At 42.3% G+C, this 13292-nt stretch overlaps 2 protein-coding genes across 2 annotated transcripts; both read right to left on the bottom strand.

The window, feature by feature from the left end:
- Positions 1-5504: 5504 nt before the first annotated feature.
- PIGY (phosphatidylinositol glycan anchor biosynthesis class Y) lies at positions 5505-5720 on the bottom strand. Its single transcript, XM_044912673.1, has one exon. It carries the CDS (start codon positions 5718-5720, stop codon positions 5505-5507), a length of 216 nt encoding a protein of 71 aa, XP_044768608.1.
- A 96-nt stretch (positions 5721-5816) lies between these two features.
- PYURF (PIGY upstream open reading frame) lies at positions 5817-8336 on the bottom strand. Its single transcript, XM_021702324.2, has 2 exons — positions 8029-8336; positions 5817-5958 (listed from the first exon to the last, which is right to left on the bottom strand). The coding sequence occupies exons 1-2, from the start codon at positions 8229-8231 to the stop codon at positions 5817-5819; spliced, it is 345 nt and encodes a 114-aa protein (XP_021557999.2). The 5' UTR covers positions 8232-8336.
- Between the last annotated feature and the right edge of the window lie 4956 nt (positions 8337-13292).

The following is a 13292-nucleotide window of genomic DNA, read 5'->3' as shown; positions in this document are numbered from 1 at the left end:
CACGTTGGGCTTCCGAGCTAGTGGGGAGTCTGCTTGAGGATTTCTCTCAATCTTGAGGAATTCTCTCTCACTCTGCCCCTTCCTCTGCTTGTACATGTGTGCACATGCTCTCTCTCTCTCTCTCAAATCTTTAAAAAAAAAAAGGGGGGCGCCTGGGTGGCTCAGTTGGTTAAGCGACTGCCTTCGGCTCAGGTCATGATCCTGGAGTCCCGGGATCGAGTCCCATATCGGGCTCCCTGCTCAGCAGGGGGTCTGCTTCTCCCTCTGCCCTCTTCCCTCTCGTGCTCTCTGTCTCTCATTCTCTCTCTCTCAAATTAAAAAAAAAAAAAAAATTCAAAAAAAAAAAAAGTGCTAGTGAAATACAGAAACATTACATCCAGGTAGTTCTATTCCTTTTTGTGCTATTGTCATGCATATTATGTCTACATGTTACAAACTCAACAATACTTGGTTATAATTATTACTTTATATAATTTAATGCCTCTTCTAGGAATAGAGAAGAGAACAAGGATGTATTTGTAGTATTAGTTATATTAACCTTGTTTACCTTTTCAGGTTCTTTTCATTTGTTCCTTGAATTCAAGTTACCATCTGGTGTCATTTCTTTACTCCCAGTTCAGCTTTGCTCCCATCTACTTCCTTTGTGCTACTAGAGGCAAATAGGATAGAGACCCCAAAATACAGTCTATACACACTGTTCTCTACAAATTGCTCTGCAGATGAGTTAAGTAGAGCGGAAATATGCATTTACACTGTCTTTTATTACATAATTACCTTTACTCTGCTGGTGGCCTGCACCTCCTGGGAAGATGCCATAACCCTTAAGTAGGCGTTGAGGGAAAAGAGTTCCTGGTCTTGGTGGCACCCTCCCCGAGTGGATCGCTCTGAGCTGAGAGGAGGAAGAAAGATGTGGGTGGTGGTTCAAATGCCACAGACTTCAATGTGCAGCACTTACTGAGTTTTAGATTTCCGTGTATGTTTCCTCATTTGGCTGTATGCCCTTGGGATAATTTCCAGAGACTTTGAATGGTCGTTTTGTTCACCAGTTAGTGTTGTTTGACAAAGGGCTTTCACGTGTCAAGTTTAGCTTGTCCTCATAATTTTGTGAAAGAAGCAGGGGAAGGATTTCTAATCCTAGAGATGAAGCTCAGAGACAAGTAACTTGCCTAAAGTTATAAAGCTTGTCAGAACCATGCTTTCAGTTTTTCAGGAAGTACGTGCCCGATCCGTGCTAAGCATCAAATTGAAAATGTTGAACAGTTTACTGTCTAGACAGGAGACAGAAAACAGGCAATTACAGTACAAGTTCAAGTGCTAAAATAGAGATAAAATATATGGTGCTTTAGGAAATAAGAAGAAAGGCATCAGGCTTGAGCAGGAATTTGAATCCAGGCATTTTGATTCCTAATTCTGCTTTTCTTATAAATAGAAAGGATGAGTTTTCTTAAAATAAAGAGGCACTGTACAGTGGTTAAGAAGGCCGACTGAAGCCACGGTGGCTGACGGTTTCGGCTTCAGTTCGGTTATTGCTGTTGCCCTGGGTAAAATCGCTTCAGTCTCTGTGCTTCAGTTTCCCCATCTGTAAAATGGTGCCAATATTGCCCACCTGACCTCTTAGGTTATAAAATATTACATGTAATATGCTTAGAACTGGAGCTAGTACTGTTTGCACTATATTAGTGATTGTCAAATTCTATCAGTGAAAGGATGGTGTTAATGATGAACTCCCCCAGGGTATGCTTAACAGTTTCCTCAAAAACGATAAAATGCTTAGCTTGCAAAAGTTGAAATTGACTTTTTAGAGTATAGTGCTTGTTTTATCAGCAAAATCGTTTCATTTACATTGACCACATTGAGACGGAGGGTAAATTAAAAAGAACAAGGGGCACCTGGCTGGCTCAGTTGGTGGAGCATGACTCCTGATCTCAGGGTTGTGAGTTTGAGGCCCATGTTGTGTGTATAGATTACTTGAAAAACTAAAATCTTTAGGGGCTGCCTGGGTGGCTCAGTTAAGCGTCCCACTCTTGGTTTGGCTCGCGTCACGATCTCGGGGTGGTGAGATGGAGCCCCATCCCTGCATCCGACTCCGTACTCAGCAGGTAGTCTGCTTGAGATTCTCTCCCTTTGCCCCTCCCCCTGCTCACCCTCTCTCTCTCTCTAAAATAAATCTTTTTTTTTTTTAAAGATTTTATTTATTTATTTGAGACAGAGAGAATGAGATACAGAGAGCCTGAGAGGGAGGAGGGTCAGAGGGAGAAGCAGACTCCCTGCCGAGCAGGGAGCCCGATGCGGGACTCGATCCAGGGACTCCAGGATCATGACCTGAGCCAAAGGCAGTCGCTTAACCAACTGAGCCACCCAGGCGCCCTAAAATAAATCTTTTTTTAAAGAAAAAGGAGCAGTAACTCCCTTTCAGGAAATGATAGGAACTTCTGTAATCTTCCAGGTTATTTGTATATTGCCATGTGGTGATTTTTTTTATTTGAGTATAGTTGGCACACAATGTTACGTTGGTTTCAGGTGTACACAGTGATGGACAACATTTTACATTGTGCTAAGCTCACCACAAATGTAGCTACCATCTGTCACTATATAATGCTATTATGATACCATTGACTATATTCCCTGTGCTGTACCTTTTATTCCCGTGACTTATTCTGTAACTGGAAGCCTATACCTCCCACTCCCCTTCACCTTTTTGCCCATTCCCCCTACCCCTCCCCTCTGGCAACCCCCCCCCCTGGTTTGTTCTCTTTTTTTTTGCCCCCCCCCCCCCCGCCTTGCATCTATTTCTGCTTTTGGTTTTTAGATTCCACATGTAAGTGCAATCATATGGTATTTGACATATTCACATTAATACCCTCAAGGTCCACCCATGTCACAAATGGCAAGATCTCATTCTTTTTTACGTATGAGTAATATTCCTTTGTATATGTGATGCTGGACAGGCTAAGGCCCCAAGAAAGAGGGCCTCAGGCCCCTCACCAAGAGGGTTTTTGGCTTTGTGCAAGGAAGAATTCAAGAGCAAGCCATCTAGAGAAAGGGACAAAGATTAAGTATACAAGAAAGGAACAACTTCATAGACAAAGTAGCAGTCTTTTCCAGGAGAGGAAGAGGATCCTCCTTTGCCTCTAAGGGTTTTATAAATTATTTTAGGATTTATTTGAGAAAGAGAGCAGGGGGACGGGCAGAGGGAGAGGGAGAGAAAGAATCCTCGAGCAGACTCCCCACTGAGCGAGAAGCCCAAGGCAGGGCTCGATACCAGGACCCTGAGATCACGACCTGAGCTAAAATCAAAGAGTTGGCCACTCAACCGACTGAGCCACCCAGGCGCCCCTATAATTTTTTTTAAAATTTTTTTTATTGTTAATCCCCATACATCACATCATTAGTTTTAGATGTAGTGTTCCATGATTCATTGTTTGTGCATAACACGCAGTGCTCCATGCAGATATAATTTTTTTTTAATTAGCTAACCATACAGGGAGGGGCTTACACTTTAACTTCGGGCTTCTCATTCACATTAGGCAATTAGTTTTTCCATTGTTTTAGGATTGTGGGATTACCCACAGGGAACAGTTTTTTTTTAAGATTTTATTTATTTATTTGACAGAGAGAGCTCAAGCAGGGGGAGTGGCAGAGGGAGAGGCAGGCTCCCAGCTGAGCAAGGAGCCCGATGTGGGGCTTGATCCCCAGACCCTGGGATCATGACCTGAGCCGAAGGCAGATGCTCACCCAGCACAGGGAACAGTTTTAAGAATGTCCAGCCTATGTGGCTTTTACTGCCATTGAGAGCGGGGTCTTGTGATCTAGAATTTGGATCTTGTGACTCTTTTTATGACCTGCTGACTTTTGGGGTAAGGGTCAGCCTAAAACCAAAATGGCTTTACTTTGATCAACTTGTCTCCCAAGCCCTCTTCCCTCCAGCCTCATATATATGCCACATCTTCATCTATTCATCCATTCAATTTAGATTGCTTCCGTATCTTGGTATTGTAAATAACGCTGCAATAAGCATAGGAGTGCATATATTTTTTAAAATTAGTGTTTGTTTTCTTTGGGTAAATACCCAGCATTGGAATTACTGGATCATATAGTATTTCTATTTTTAATGTTTTGAGAAACCTCTATACTGTCCCACAGTGGCTGCACCAATCTACATTCCCACCAGCAGTGCACAAGGGTTCCTTTTTCTATATATCCTTACCAACACTTATTTGTCTATTTTAGCCATTCTGAAAGGTGTAAAGTGGTATCTCGTTGTGGTTTTGCTTTTCATTCCCTCGATGTTAAGTGATGTTGAGCATCTTATCATGTGTCTGTTGGCTACCTGTAGGTCTTCCTTGGAACAATGTTCAGGTCCTGTTTTTTTGGTGTTGAGTACCACAGAGTGATTTTATTTATTTTTTTAAAGATTTTATTTATTTGACAGAGACATAGCGAGAGAGGGAACACAAGCAGGGGGAGTGGGAGAGGGAGAAGCAGGTTTCCCACGGAGCAGGGAGCCCGATGCAGGGCTCGATCCCAGGACCCCAGGATCATGACCTGAGCCGAAGGCAGACATTTAACTACTGAGCCACCCAGGCGCCCCCACAGAGTGATTTTAAAAACATGATTTGTACTACAGAATACAATTGAACCCTAAAAAAAAAAAAAAAAAAAAAGAATACACTGAACCAATGCAGTGCTAAACAGGTCTCCTAAGTCAGGAAAATAAACTGAAATGTGATTCAAAACATAGCTCTAAGCTCAACAGGACATAAAAGCTTTTTACAAGTCTTCCAACCCTACCTCTATCCCCAAAGATACATATTTTCCTGGGGTAATATTCTATGTGGGGTATTAAGTGCCTATCTAAACATTGCTTACAGTTTAAAGTTCAGAATATTTTTACATTTCCCCTCTTTTGGAACCACACTTTTGTAACCAAACAAAAAAACATTTTTTTTTCATGGAAAAGTGTCATCTTGTTTTATTATTACTAATGTAAGCATTTGATGACAAACGAAGATAATTTTACAAACTCAGAATGTTTGCAAGTACATGAAATTTCCTTTTTATTGTACTTTTTATAGCACACTAGCTCAAATACGTTTCTCTACAACTACTCCAACATAACTCCTTTGGAATGAATTATTTTAGTCATCCTTAACATGTTAACTCTGCCAAATACTTTAAAATAAACATAAAAATTTTAATTATTAATTTTTAGATGAATGGGGTAAGAAAGTCATCAGGTGATGGTTGGGACTGTTAATTTCCAACAAGAAACTGCTTAAGTGTTTCTTCTGATACAGTAGTTATAAATTAGAATTTTCAAAAAACAAGGGCAGAACAAAAAATACAAAAGAAACTTCTGCAGCTTAAGCCTCCCATAGTCCTAAACCTCTGAGAGAAGCAAGGCAAAGCACCTTTCCTACAATTTAAGTGGGTTTCCAGTATTTCCATGTAGTTGAGCTTTCAGAGATAGACACGACATATGTATCCTCTTGGCTCTGGTTGTATTAATTATGCCTGAAGAGTTTAATACCCATCCAAGTCCAAAGGTGGAAGAACACATAAACTGGTATGGTAATGGGCAGGAGCAGACTATAAAAGCACAGGCTGGTTGTGTTAGTGCAGCCCTGTGGGAAGTTTTCTTCCACGGAGGCTGAGTAGAACAGTCCGGCTAAAGAGACCAACGGAATAAGTACAGTCAACGTAGGAAGAGACAGAAACATTCTTCTCCCCCACTTATTTCCTGCCACTCTGACTTTTAAAAAGGTAAGTGGTATTAACAAAGTTTAGTTGTGTGTGTTGCTGTTTTTAATTATGATCTAGTGCCGCTCTATTTCTTCTTGCTTCTTATTTTGATGTGTCATCCTAGCTGCCTGCGGTATCATATTAGGGATCCCATCAATAATTGGATAGGCTATTCCCAACTCTTCATTAATCAGTTCATTTGTCGATGCTTCATATCTGAGGGGAGAAAAGGAAAACAAAATGAATTGTGAAAACAAAATGCTTGGAAGAGCTTGGTGTTCAATAAACACCCCCATTTATCCAATTCTTGACAGAGTGTTAATTCCAAAAAAAGCAGAATTAAACTTCTAATTCTAAAAGCAGTATTACCCAATTGAATCATTTCTTTTAGAAAATGAATCTCTAATTCCCATTTTAGTCAGTTTCTCTCATATTTTCTTTTTCACTTTATTCTCAAGCTATACCTTAATATGAATTTTTAAAATCCAGTCAGAAAAAAATCTCCCCTTTTCATCCAAATATTCCTTCGTTACTCTGGGTGACCTCAAGACCATCCCAGTTAATTTATTACTGAAACAGCCACTAGAGAAAAATTCAACTTCCCCACTTTAGAATGCATGTTTAATAGAGCAACACAACTGAACCATTAGGAGGAAACCACTGAAAAATCAAGATATACAAAATAAAAGTATGAGGAAGATGAGATAGCAGAAATGAAGAAACTTTAGAAAACAGGTCTGCAGTGAGCTAGTTACACAATTAACTAAAAGGCAGATCAAATGGTCATTTCAAGGTGTAAGAAAATAGCGTATTCGTTAAGGAAAATAATCTAGTTAAGAGAAATGCAAAAATATTGAAAATAAAAAATGACTAGCAATGTACCACCCAAAAATAACCACTGATAACATTTTGGTGTTTAGTATATTCAATCTGCAATACTAGTGTTGTCAACATTCAGTTTCCGTAGCCTGGAGCTGTAGAGCCTTTTTAAAAAAAATTTAAATTCAATTAATTAACATATAATATATTACTAGTTTCAGAGGTAGAGTTCAGTGATGTATCAGTTGCATATAACACCCAGTACTCATTACACCACGTGCCCTCGTTAACTAAGCCCATCACCCAGTTACCCCATCTCCCCACTCACGTCCCCTCCAGCAACCCTGTTTGTTTCCTATGATTTAAGAGTCCCTTATGGTTTGTCTCCCTCTCTGATTTCCTCTTGTTTTATCTTCCCCTCCCGGAGCTGTTTTTCCCGACCCTTGGCTCAAGGAAGCCTTTACAAAACCCAGCTAGTCCAGAACTAAGAGCCAAAAGGGGCAGCACACAGCGTAAACGTTTAAGATCGTCAGGCATCAGCTGTACATTTTCACAAGAATAGTTTTTTTTTTTTTAAGATTTTATTTATTTATTTGACAGAGAGAGAGCGCGAGAGCAGGAACACAAGCAGAGGGAGTGGAAGAGGGAGAAGCAGGCTTCCCGCCGAGCAGGGAGCCCGATGTGGGACTCGATCCCAGGACTCTGGGATCATGACCTGAGCCGAAGGCAGACGCTTAACGACTGAGCCACCCAGGCGCCCAAGAATAGTTATTTTTCGTCATCTTGGCTTAAAAATCTGAATGCCTTGGACCAGTCCCGACTCCCAACAGTTCATAAACCTGACGGTACATTAGCACCACTGAGGGTCCTTTTTTTTTTTTTTTAATTTTTTTTTTAAGATTTTATTTACTTATTTGTCAGAGAGAGAGAGAGAGAGCACAAGCAGAGGGAGAAGCAGGCTTCCCGCTGAGCAGGGAGCCCGATGCGGGACTCGATCCCGGGACTCCAGGATCATGACCTGAGCCGAAGGCAGTCGTTTAACTAACTGAGCCACCCAGGCGCCCCCACTGAGTGTCCTTTTAAGAAAACACCTTCCTCTAGTCCGGCCCCCAGACCGGCTGATTGGGTCGGCCTGGGGTGGTGCCCGGGAATCGGCATTCAAAAAAAAAAAGTTCCCTGGCGATACGATTGCGCAGCCAATGGCGAACCTGTAAACGCCCCGACCCATCCCTGCGGGTGGGCGGCTTGATTTGGGAGGCCCCGGGCTCGGCTCCCCTCCGGTGTCCTCCCGCCCTTCTCGCCGCAGTCGGAGGTGCGTAGTAGCTGGCCGGGCCCGGAGCCAGAAAATGGCAGCGGAAAATATCCGGATTGACCTGAAGGGCTCCCCAGCGGCTGTAAGCGGCCACGCGGCCCACCCGCCCCGCCACGGGAGGGGGCGAACGCAAGGTCGCAGACGGCGAATCGCACCTGAGCGGCTTCTTGGAGAGCGGGCACACCAGGAACTCGAGCAGCGCCGGGTCGAAGGCGCGGGGCGGGTCCCTGGGCCTCTGGCTCTTGTCCGCGGACCGCTGTGACCCCGACGCGTGAAGGCACCTACGGGCGACCGCGAACGGCGGCACGCGTGGACCCCGCAGCGCTGAGGCCAGCCAGCCGCACGCTCCGCTCAGCATGGTCCAGCAGGCCGCAGCCGCAACCGCACCGCAGGCGACCTCGGCCAGCCCGGGCCGCCTCAGCCGATCCCCTGGCAGCCAGCCCCACAGCCGGCCAGACCCCGCCCCCGGTGCTGCGGAAACTCCGTCCCCGGGCCGGGAGGAGCTAGCGCTTTGGTTCCGAGGGCGCTCCTGACCCGACTGCTTTTCCCGCGGCACCGCTAGGTAGTTACGGGCGCGGCCTGCCGGCAGAGGACTCTAGCGACCGTATTTACAAATTACAAACAAAACCACTGCTTAAATTGGGGTATTTTGAGTTTTCACCAGGGCTTATCGCAGGGGTACCAGGAAGCCAGTGGCCGGACCTCAAAGTCATAGTGTTAAACTTGCACCTACGTGGTTATCTCCAAAAGGAGGTTTCAACCACATTGTCACATTGGGTATGTTAAAAGCATTGATTTGTCTTCTGTAAATCTTTACCATAGCTCCTGTAGCCTTGTTTGTCTTTTCCCCCCCCTTTTCTTATTAAATTAAAACTTTAGAACCTGGGGCGCCTGGGTGGCTCAGTTGGTTAAGCGACTGCCTTCGGCTCAGGTCATGATCCTGGAGTCCTGGGATCGAGTCCCGCATCGGGCTCCCTGCTCGGCAGCGAGTCTGCTTCTCCCTCTCCCGCTCCCCCCTCTTGTGCTCTTTCTCTCTCTCACTCTCTCTCTCTCAAATAAGTAAATAAAATCTTTAAAAAAAAAAAAAACAACAACTTTAGAACCTGAAAAGAATACGACAGGCCTCTTAAGCTCCACGACGTCGAGATTCTTACACTGTGGGACTTACCGTGAGTTCAGCTGCGTAATAAAGCACAACCAGTTTATAAAGGACCTTGCATATAGCAAGGTCTCTAAGTAACTGTGGGATCAGGCAGATGTCCATTAGTTGAATGGGAAATCCATTTAATGGATTTTTCGCCTCAAGTTTGCCTCTGGCGCTCTAAGGAAGTGATCTTTGTTACAGTGTGATAGATTTGGGCTCTGGGGCCTGGCAGCTTGGTTTCTGGTGCAGGGTTGTCTAGCTGTGTGACTCCAGCAAATGACTTAACTGCTCAGTTTCTTTACCTGTATAGTAAGATAATGGCACTTACCTCCTGAAATCTCCTCCTTGTGGGGAATAAAATGGGATCATGCATGCAAAGAACATTTAGAAAAGTGCTTGGGACAAATTAATGCTCAATTAATGTTCTCTATTATTTTTATTTTCTGTGTACGGTATGCTAGAAGATTCTTTGTTAGTCATCAATTTTTTTCCCTTTGTTTTGCTGAACATGGACTTGAACCTTTTTTGTTTCACTGGACTTTATCATCTTACACTTTGAGCTCTTGGGAGATAAGGGTGGGAGTGAGGGACACAAAGATACAGATACAAGATTATATTTGCAGATTTCTCTTCCACCCAGCCATGTGAAAATAGATTGAGAAATTTTTATAGTTTATTTAAAAAAATATGCTATATTATTTGATGCTTTTTGTTCACTAATGCTCAGAAGACTTCAGCATCAGGCAGTTTTAGGGATGTAGCCTCAGGAGGGACTATTGTAAAGTTCCTATGTTTACTTTCGCATTATTTCCTACAAGGCAGTAGCAGGAATTAATTTTTCAGTTGTAGTTAGTTGATACTTTGGGCCCTACAGAAGGAGTGGATTATAAGAAAGATATATTTTAACTATGTTTCCGTGAGCTATGGGGAAGCAGAGCTTGACTTTTGCCAGCACTGCGTGGACGCACGCCAGGCGGGGCAGGCCTAGGGTCTTTGCCCTTGTGGGATAGAGGTAGACAACTATGCTTGAGACCAGTTTCATTAGCCTTAGTTTGGCTAGGCTGGCTGACTGATCCCTATCACCTGGGTTTTCTAACCAGTTATAAATAAATTAGTTCCAGTTTGCTGCCACCTAGAAGGTTCAAAGCAGGTCAGTTTACTTTCATTTATGTTAGTGTTTGGGGGAAATGGAGAGTAACAGCAAAGCATTAAAAACGTCCTCAAATTTATAAAACCAAAAATCAACAACCAATAGTTAGGAACATCTGAGTGTGTGATCTATTAGTCCAAACCATGTAAATATTAAGTTATAAAATGTCCTTAAGTAGCCCTTAGTAATTAAGGAATATAACTCATTTCTGCATGTGGTATACTAAGCTGAATGTAGATGACAATATAGAATTGTAAAATCATTAGTCCTTTTTTGCGATGGGCATGACTATCATCTTTCCCATCACAGAGCCCTGTGCATGTTATAATAATGTGATGGGGCTTCGGGCTCAGGTACTATATAGCTATGTGACCTTGAGGAAGTTACTTAAATTCTCTGCCCCAATCTTGTCATCTGTAAGATAGTATAGTAATAGTACCTACCTTACTAGACTTGTTGAGAGAATTAAATAATACAGGTGAAGCAGTTAGCACAGGGGCTGGCACAGATTGCAGATTGAAAAATGCTAACAGCTGCAAAATGACTTATTGTGAAGTTGGTGAAAATTCTGGTTAAAAAGTGAACGCACAGTGTACCACTGGGCACCTTAATTTTAATCGACCTGGAATCTTTATGGTTTCCAATGTGGATAATACTGACACACAACTCTTGGGTTATCATACACATTGAGTTAGAAATCTCCAGGCAGATTAGAGACTAGAATATATATTTTAATGAAGTCCCATAAATACCAAATTTGGGGCATTGAAATTTGGGAATCTCTGATTCAGAGAAAGAAGGTAAAATCAATTTTCCACTAGATGGCATCATCCAGTATTTGAAATAATATTTATTCCTGCTTGTACTTTTCTTTCTGTGATTACAAAGATTTGCTTTTATTTTGCCAGTGGTTGCCTTTATTTGATGACATTTATTTTAGGAAAAAAAAATCACAAAAATTTTATTAATAAATTACAATTATAATGAGTTCACTGAAATAAAAGGTCTAATAGGTAAATGGACAAAAAATACGAAATTCATAAAGGAGAAAATGCAGTTGATTAATAAACACAAAATATCAATAGTAAAGTAATGCAAGTTTCAAACATCAAAGAAGTTTCCATTTTTTGTCTATTAAAATAGCAAATATTTTTAAAAACATAATTTTTAAAAAAGATTTTACTTATTTATTTGAGAGAGAAAGCACAAGCAGGGGGTAGTGGCAGAGGGAGAGGGAGAAGCAGACTCCCTGCTGGATCCCAGAACCCTGAGATATGACCCGAACAGAAGGCAGACACTTAACCAACTGAGCCACTCAGGTGCCCCAAAACATAATTCTTTTTTTTTTTTAAGATTTTATTTATTTGACACAGAGAGACACAGTGAGAGAGGGAACACAAGCAGGGGGAGTGGGAGAGGGAGAAGTAGGCTCTCCGCCGAGCAGGGAGCCCAATGCGGGGCTCGATACCACGACCCTGGGATCATGACCTGAGCCGAAGGCAGACACTTAATGACTGAGCCACCCAGGTGCCCCCCCAAACATAATTCTTAATATTGATCATTTATTTATTAATTTATCGAAGGTCCACTACGTGGCAGGTACTGTCTGAATTAGCTGGGGTTCTCCAGAGAAACAGAATTAATCATATATATATATATATATATGTATGTATTTATTATGAGGAATCAGCTCCTATGGTTATGGAGGCTGAGAAGTCCCACAATTTACCATCTCGTTGGTGTTCTATGGGATGGGACAAATGTGTAATGACATGTATCCACCATTATGGTATCATACAGAATAGTTTCACTGCTCTAGAAATCCCCTGTGCTTTACTTGCTCGTCCCTTCCTCTCCCCTAACCCTTGGAAACCACAGAAATTTTTACCAATTGCCATAGTTTTGCCTTTTCCTGAATGTCATATACTTGGAATCATACAGTATGTAGTAGCTTTTTCAGATTGGTTTCTTTAACTTAGGAATATGCATTTAAGGTTTCTCTGTGTCTTTTTATGATTTGATAGCTCGTTTCTTTTTACTGTTGAATAATATTTTATTTTCTGGATATACCGTAGTTTATCTGTTTACCTATTGAATGACATCTTGGTTGCTTCCAAGTTTTGGCAACTATGGAAGAAGCTACTATAAACATTCATATGCAGGTTTTTATGTGGACATAGGTTTTTAACTCATTTGAATGTGGATGCAGATCGTATGGTAAGAGTGTATTTAGTTTTGTAAGAAACTGCCAAACTGTCTTCCAAAGTGACTGTACCATTTTGTGTTTCCAGCAGCAATGGATAATTCCTGTTGTTCTACATCCTTGCCAACATTTGGTGTTGTCTGCCTTTTGGATTTTCACCATTCTAGTAGGTGTGCTGTAATTACCTCCTTATTTTTTTTTAAAGATTTTATTTATTTATTTGACAGAGAGAGACACAGTGAGACAGGGAACACAAGCAGGGGGAGTGGGAGAGGGAGAAGCAGGCTTCCCGCCGAGCAGGGGAGCCCGATATGGGGCTCGATCCCAGAACCCTGGGATCATGACCTGAGCCGAAGGCAGACAGACGCTTAACGACTGAGCCACCCAGGCGCCCCACCTCCTTATTTTTTTTTTTTAAGATTTTATTTATTTATTTGAGAGAGAGAGAATGAGAGACAGAGAGCATGAGAAGGAGAAGGGTCAGAGGGAGAAGCAGACTCCCTGCCGAGCAGGGAGCCCGATGCGGGACTCGATCCCGGGACTCCAGGATCATGACCTGAGCCGAAGGCAGTCGCTTAACCAACTGAGCCACCCAGGCACCCATCCCACCTCCTTATTTTAACTTGCAAGTCCCTAATGGTGTATGAAGTTGAGCATCTTTTCATATGTTTATTTGCTATCTGCATATTATCTTTGGTGAAGTGTCTATTCAAATCTTTTGCACATTTTTATTTTTTTATTTTTTTTTATTTTTTTATTTTTTATTTTATTTTTTTTTTTTTAAGATTTTATTTATTTATTTGAGACAGAGAGAATGAGAGAGAGAGAGCACATAAGAGGGGGGAGGGTCAGAGGGAGAAGCAGACTCCCCGCCGAGCAGGGAGCCCGATGCGGGACTCGATCCCGGGACTCCAGGATCATG

The sequence above is a fragment of the Neomonachus schauinslandi genome, chromosome 2 (assembly GCF_002201575.2).
Source record: "Neomonachus schauinslandi chromosome 2, ASM220157v2, whole genome shotgun sequence".
NCBI lineage: Eukaryota > Metazoa > Chordata > Mammalia > Carnivora > Phocidae > Neomonachus > Neomonachus schauinslandi.
Note: the sequence above shows the minus strand (reverse complement) of the source record. Positions and strands in the feature narration are given on the sequence as shown.

Coding starts and splice junctions, on each gene's coding strand:
- PIGY (XM_044912673.1), bottom strand. CDS start 5,720: ATGTTTCTGTCTCTTCCTACGTTGACTGTACTTATTCCGTTGGTCTCT.
- PYURF (XM_021702324.2), bottom strand. CDS start 8,231: ATGCTGAGCGGAGCGTGCGGCTGGCTGGCCTCAGCGCTGCGGGGTCCA. Junction 5,959..8,028: donor CTCTCCAAGAAGCCGCTCAG/GTGCGATTCGCC, acceptor TTCTCCCCTCAG/ATATGAAGCATCGACAAATG.